This window comes from Sceloporus undulatus, chromosome 4 (genome assembly GCF_019175285.1).
Source record: "Sceloporus undulatus isolate JIND9_A2432 ecotype Alabama chromosome 4, SceUnd_v1.1, whole genome shotgun sequence".
In the NCBI taxonomy this organism is placed as follows: domain Eukaryota; kingdom Metazoa; phylum Chordata; class Lepidosauria; order Squamata; family Phrynosomatidae; genus Sceloporus; species Sceloporus undulatus.
In genome coordinates this window covers 249,115,191-249,122,341 of record NC_056525.1, presented here as the reverse complement: position 1 = coordinate 249,122,341, position 7,151 = coordinate 249,115,191, and the positions used below count along the sequence as shown (strand labels likewise).

Genomic DNA, 7,151 nt, shown 5'->3' with positions numbered 1-7,151 from the left:
TTCTGTGCAAGACCTGCTGAGGAAAACGTTCACACTCAAACCTCTCCTGCATTTCTGCACTGCGGGTTGTTTTGCCTCCTGTGGTTGATGCTGAAAGATGGGAAGGGAGGAAGGAGCAGACAGGGAGGTCAGACTGGCAGCAATTTTGTGTTACTTCTGCTACGCTGTAAGGCCAGAAGGTCAGTGTAATATCCAGCTCAGAGGATTAAACATTTACAAAAGACAGACAAGATGGGATGTATGGCAGTAAAAAGAAAATTATTGTATATACTCGACTATAAGTCGACCCCATGTATAAGCCGAAGGCAGGTTTTGGGGCCAAAATTATGGATTTTGATATGACCCATGGACAAGTGGAGGATAAACTTAGGGGCATGTAACAGGATCTGAAGGATGGAGCAAGGAAAACAATGCCTAAGAATTACAAGATTCTAGCACGCATAACTGTTTGTGCTCACACTGAAGATTGGATGGGTGAGAGAATAAAGGATGGTCAGTGCTTCCAGGACATACTTTCCTCTTGCCTTTCACCAAGGTATAGTTCATTCTTTTATAAAAGTGAACATACAGTACTTACATTCACCTGTGGATAGGTCAAGAGGTTTTTTGGGTCCATATTTTGACTAAAATTTCTAGTCTTATAGATGAGTTTATACAGTAGATGGTTGTAGAATTGTCAGTGGAGTAGAGCTGGACCTATCTACCAGTCCATTGCAGGACAAAGTCTCAGGTTGGCACTGGGAGCAGTTGAGGTAACTGGAGGTTGGTAGTGCTGTGTAAATACTGTACCCCAGGCAAGAAAAAAATAGATTAAAAAAATCCAGGCCAACATCATGATGTATAAATACTGGCTAAATAGATTTATTTTCATACAAAGGATACATGGGGTCCCTCCCAAGCGGCCCTGGAAGGGACATGAGCATTTTGCGACAGTTCTGGTGTGCCAGCCGATTGCTTGTGCTGCAAACCAGCCTGGATGAGGAACTTGGAACAGTGCGGCAGGAACTCCCCAGCCTCAGGTATGTTTCCTGCTGGCAGATCCTGCTGCTTTTCCATCCTGTGTCATCTGTGGCTTGCCTGACTTCAATCTGCCAATACTAAACTGAAAAGCAAGAAGGGAATCTAGGCCAGAGGCATGAAATGGAGATAAACTAACCTCACAGCTCTGTGGAAGCAACTGTACTTGTGTCACCCCTCAAACCCACCGTAAACTGTAAAAATAATTAGAAAAAGAAACATTGGCAGTGCTTTCAAAATGAGTTGAAGACGGTTTTTGATGTAAATGTGAACTCCCTTCAATTGCTTCAGAGTAATGGTCCATTTTGACTGTTACCAGGCAGAAGCTTGTCCCGGTTCTGCTATCCTGGTATCTTTTATAACTGTCAGTTCTCTTTCAGTGCTTTGAGCAACGAGACCAGCTCTATGAATTTGGGTGCAACCACAACATACCACTTTCTTTCTCAGCACACTTTCTCAGGTTTGAAGGCAAGGAACTGAAAGCAGCATTTATCCTCGGAAGAGGACAGTGTCCCTGCCAAATGCCTGCTGTGGGTAAGCCACTTGCACCCCTGGAAGAGAAGGCAAGACCTATTCACAAAACTCCCAGCCTGAAAGCACTCCTGGCAGCTCTCTTGGACACAGGAGAAAACTGAGCCAACCTTTTAACATCGCTATATATTTCCTTACAATATCTCTCTATAAAGAATCATATAAACTGTATGGCAGAGGTAGGAACTGCATGGTGTTCAAGATGTTGCTGGATGGCAGTCCACAGCATTTCTTGCCATTGGCTGTGAAGTCTAGATGTGATGGCACATGTCTATCTGTTGCTGGATGTGGTGGTGCTTTATTCTGAAGTAGCGTTTGAATACAGTTCCATCTTCCACGGTATTATCCTGCATGCTGAGCTTTGCCCAGAGAGAAGGCATTTGATGGAGTATTGGAGTTGTATTCTCTTGTTAAATCCTGTTTGGCCCCATTTTAGTATCTGGTTTCCCAGAATTTCAAAGTGATCTTCACTTTTTCCGCCCATAGTGAAAATTGAGTTTTTCCTCCTGTTCAGATTTGTAACAAATATCCTGTCATCTTAATGGGTTCCAGGGTTTTTATTGTAGTCTGGTAACCTTCCTCCTATGGGTCTCACACCCATTTTTCCAAAGTGTGAAATAAGGTGGTTCTGCTTCTCTTTGGGCCTGTTTTCCCATCCTTCATCTCCATGCATTTTCATCTCCTTGTGGATCATTCATGTCCATATTGTTCTCTGAGGTACTAAATGTTATTTTAAAAATTACTTCCATGCTGCCTCACCATCTAACTCCACAGTGTGTCTTTTACAAGTAGTAAACTGAGCAAGGGAATAGAAAACGGGCTCTTCTCAGGCCTCATGTTGGAGCATGCAGGTACTCTAGCAAACATGTCCCCTTCACCTTAACACGGTATGTGGAGGAAAAATGGCAGTCTCTTTCATAAATCTATGCTTCCTGAACAGGAATAATTGGAATTCAGTGGCTTGAGTGTTGGGCTGCGACTCTGGAGATTAAGGGTTCAGTTCTTCACTTGGCCATGAAATCCACTGGATGACTTTGGGCAACCCATGCTCTCAGCCTCAGGGGAAGGTCATGGCAAACAAATCTTGCCAGGAAAATGCCATGATAGGTTCACCTTACGGTTGCCGTAAGTCAGAAATGACTTGAAAGCACATAACTTTTCTGGACATTTTGTTGCCTGTATACTTGAACCTTGTGTGTATACTTCTGCAAGAAAACTAGGCTTGTGTGTTCACTGCTGGTACTACTGAAGCCTATTGCAGAATCATAGAGCTGGAGGGGACTGCAAGGGTCATCCAGTCAAGACTCCTGCCATCCAGAAATACACAACTGAAGCACTCCCAAAAGGTACATGTCCAATCTGTTTGAATACCTCCAAAGGAAGGTTCACTAGCTTCTGAGGCAGCCTATTCCACAGTTGAAGAGCACTTACACTATCTTTTTTCTTGCAATTTGAATCCATCTGTTCATGTCTTGATCTCTACAGCAGCAGACAATCTGGCTCCATCTTCTATATGACATCTCTTTGGGTATTTAAAGATGGCTATCATGCCACTTCTCAGTCCTCTATTCTCCAGCCTAAACATACCCAGCTCCCTTGTAGGTCTTGGTTTCCAAACGTTTACTAACTTGGTCGCCTTCCTCTGGGCATATGCTTGTGGATATCTTTGAACAGTGGTGTCCAGGAGTGGACAGTCTGCCAGATGAGGTCTGAGTAAAGTAGACTCGAGTGTAGAACTATTACCTACCTTCATCTGGACAGTAAACTCCTGTTTGTGTACTAAAACCACCACAGAAATTGGGCAAGCTTCAAGTAGCACCAGAGACTTGGTACCACTTCATGGCCCACATTCCTTTCTAGGTTGCAGCTTTACTTTATGGGAGGCTCATGGTGGATGGTTCTCTGTTCCTTTGATTTAGTTCCATTTTAAATACTGCTAATTTAATTTCTTCCAACAGCTGGGCTTGTTCTAAAGCAATCCATAGCATATGTCGCTGTAAGAGTTAGTTCTTTTGCATACATGGTCCTATAATAGGGACTTGAGGAAAGAATAAGGGACTAACTGAACAGAATGTGGGAACCTTGGCTTAATATCTTACTCAGCATCTCACTTACCTTCAGCAATTTCAAAACAGGCCAAGTTGCATATTGCAGACCTGCCTGTGTGCCTCAATGAAGAGGAAAATGTTAGTAAATACATGTTCTACAGCTCTGGAATAAATAAAAGTCTCTCTCTCTGGCGTAGTGGCAGACAAGGCAGATGCTACAGGGAACTCTTCCACTTCATAGCCATTCTTGTGTCCACCAGCGTTACTCAAAATACCCCTGTCTGAAGCTATTCAAAGGATTGCCAGAACTGCTAAAGGCACAGAAGCAGTTCAGGGAAGGGAGCAAATGTTAAGGACACTTTAGGAATGGGCTGCTGTAGTTCACTGTGTAGTTAATATCATCCTTTGGGTGGAGTCTCCTTGGCTGAACTGTGCCTCTGGGGGGCTGGTACAGCTTCAATCCTGTTGGTTTTCTCCTGCTTTAGTGAATGTTGATGCAAGTGTCAAGCCAAAGCCATTTTTGATGGCAACATTTTCTCAAACAGCTTTGCAAGTTCTTATGGCATCGTTGTCACTGAAATGCAGTTTATGGGTTCTTCTTCGAGGAGGAATGTCAGTTCTGCCCAACACGAAGCTTTACGATTAAAATAGTGCCATCTCTCTGTAGGTTCTGCTCCACCTTCGGCACATCCCAGTCTTCTTAACTTCTAAGAACAGACTGAGGAAGCAAGACTCAAACTGTGGCTGGCACAAGACATAATGCCAGGACGGTCTCTGCCTGGGCATGGGATGATGACCACTGCCCCAGATGGACGTCCCTCCGAGGCAAGCCAGGGTCTGCTCTTTCCCACAGCAGGAGTGGAGGAAAGCCTGGGATGTATTCTCCAGGAAATGCTATGAAATGGGAGGAGAGAGGCTTCCTTTTTGTTCCCTATAAATAATAAATTACACATCTAGACTGCCATCCTGTGCACTCTTGTTTGCGAGTACAAAACGGGACCAGCTTCTAAAGTAAATATAGAGGCCTGAACAGCACGCAAGGGCAGGGTTGCTACCGGTCACTTTGGAACTTGTGCTTATTGGAGAAACACAGTAGACTGAAACTGTGACCCATGGGGAAAGGGGCCCCACTGATTCTGCCCTCCTTTCCTTCAACTCCTGATCAAACCCCTTCTTGGGAGTTTTCTAAGCGCTGCTCTCAGGCCCTCTTGATCTGGCTGACACTCACCAGTCCTCTCTCTGCCCGGCTCAGCTTTCTGCTGTTCTAGTCTTGTGGCTTTTCCTCCTATGGAGCTCTTGTAGGTTTATATGGGGTGGGGGACATGGCTTAGGATCTGCCACTGGTGTTAAATTGTAACCAAAAACAAAAAAGAGGATTACATTACAAATAATAGAAGGCCTAGCCCCTCTGCCCACATGGAAAGAAAATGCTCTGGATTATAAAACAGAGTAACCCCAGATGTCTCAACATGTCAAGCATCAGTAACAGGTCCTGAGGGACTTTCAGGGCCCTTGGTTCTGGCAGGCGTGTGTCTTCAAGGCAGCCTGCTCACTACAACGGAAGAGCGCCCAGCCAGCCACCGGAGTCCCAAGAGGGCTGGGCAGTGCTCCTGCTGTGGCTCCCTTGGCCATCTTGCCTCTGCCCCAGCCTTTAGGCAGCCAGCCGGCCGGAATGTGGATTGCAAAGAACTGTCCAGGCGATGGCTGGTGTCCAAAGGCAGCTGGGTAGGAGAAAGGGGGAGGCTGGAGGTAGGAAAGTGAGCTGGGTGATTCAGTTGCGCTTGTTGGCTAACTGCCGGTCTCGCTTCTTCTTCTCCATCAATCTGCATTGAGGGGGAAAGAGAATCCAGGCTTAGGATGGGTGGGCTGAGAGCCTCCCTTCCAGAAGGAAACAGGCTGAGCAGCTTTGGAAAGCAGGGCCTAGGAAATAGAGCCAGCATGATGCACTGATTTGGGTGTTGGACTAAGACTCCAGAAAACCAGAGGTGAACCCTCACTCAACCTGGGAAACCGTGTCGGTGGCCTTGGGTAAGACTCAGTCTCAGCCTCAAAGGAAGGCAAAGGCAAACCAACTGGGAATACATCTTGCCAAGAAAGCCACAGCAGAGGCTGCCCTATGTTGCAGCCGACTTGACGGTATGTAACAACAAGGCAGTGAAAGGCTTTCTTGACCATTTTTTGAGGAGTAAAATATGCAAGGCTGCCACATTGACCATAAAACCTAGATCCCATACTGTAGTAATATCTCGACTAGGCCAAGCAGAAGGTGGAAAAATTCCTCACGCTAGCTGACTGGCTTCCTCATCAGGCAAAGATGGTGAAAAGAGCATGCAAGGGGAGAAAAGTGATATTGCTACCGAAGTCTGCCTGCCTGCCTTGCCATCCTATAATCCTGACCTGTGACTCTTAAAAGCATCACTTTCCTTCCCCTCCATGTTTTTTTTAAACCCTCTTTGCCTGATGGTTTTCTGGAGTGGACTCTGAAAGTCAGTTTGAGTAATCTTGCATCTTCCAGTTGGCTTAATAAACCTATTGGCTCAGCGTTTACTCTGGATTCTCTACTGTATATTTGATTAGGTTTGGTGGATTCAATAGCTGAGAGGCATTTCTTCTGCAGAGAGCTTCCTCTTCATAGGAAGAGGAAGCTCCATAGAAGCAGCCCTGTCACATAATAGGAAAGACTACAAACTGGGAAAGGCATAACCTTTCTGTCTAAACCAACGATGGAGGACCTACACAACTGGGCAGCATTCTTCTCTCTGGCTGACAAAGTGGTTTCCACTCACTTCCGGTTGCGCACTTCGGTCAGTTCCATGAGCCGCTCCTGTGCTGCGCGAAGCTCATCCAGCCTCTGCTGGTAACGTGAGTCACAATTGTTGCTGTGTTCAAAGCTGGACACTTGGTTGGAGAGTTCGTTGGCCCGGTCCCGGAGTTGCTGGATGGAGGAATACAAGTTCTCATCATCTTCTTCCTGCAGCAGGTAAAAGAAGTGAAATGTAATGCTGTGGGTGGTAAACACTGCAATTCCTTGAGTCTCACAGGCTTCTTGAAAACACAGCTGGACACAGTGCTTGCCTACAAGTTTCTAGAGTTGCTTTTGCAAAGGATTCTTGCAATTGTTTTCCTGCGCCTGATAGCCTAGGCACCTGGGAAAACTTGCTGCCTCTGTGGCTATAAAGTTCATCTTTGAGATCATACATGTTCTCAGGGATCATGAAAACCTGTCTGGTTCAAATTACTTGGATGAGGAATAACTGGTGCCCTCATCATATACAGCAGAAGTTGCAGCCACATGTGAAAACTCCAAGAAGGCCTGGGCTGGGAATAAATGCACATGTTGCATGCTACCCATGAAAGCACCCAAGTGCTCTGCAGAACCTCGCAGAAAACAGCAGTTAAATAAAAATAATAATAAAAATATTTTTTTTATTTTTATACCGCTTTTCCGCGATGATCAAAGCGGTGTACAGAAAATGCAATAAAAACATCAATACAGAATAAAAATTTCAATAAAAACATAGCAATAACACTATATTAAAACATTACATTAAACAA

The 7,151-nt window shown here is 45.2% G+C and overlaps 1 protein-coding gene across 3 annotated transcripts in view; it reads right to left on the bottom strand.

Annotated features, from left to right (window-relative positions):
* Positions 1–839: 839 nt before the first annotated feature.
* Positions 840–7,151, bottom strand: part of LOC121929490 (1-phosphatidylinositol 4,5-bisphosphate phosphodiesterase gamma-1-like) — a 98,042-nt gene continuing 91,730 nt past the window's right edge. For 2 of the 3 annotated variants that reach the window (XM_042465102.1, XM_042465101.1), the window contains exons 32-33: positions 6,383–6,567; positions 840–5,419 (exon numbers count right to left, since the gene is read on the bottom strand). In XM_042465102.1, the coding sequence (XP_042321036.1) occupies positions 5,368–5,419; positions 6,383–6,567 (237 nt within the window). In that variant the 3' untranslated portion in view covers positions 840–5,367. Of the gene's footprint in view, positions 5,420–6,332; positions 6,568–7,151 lie in introns of all 3 variants that reach the window. The other variant, XM_042465103.1, reaches the window with a different exon arrangement.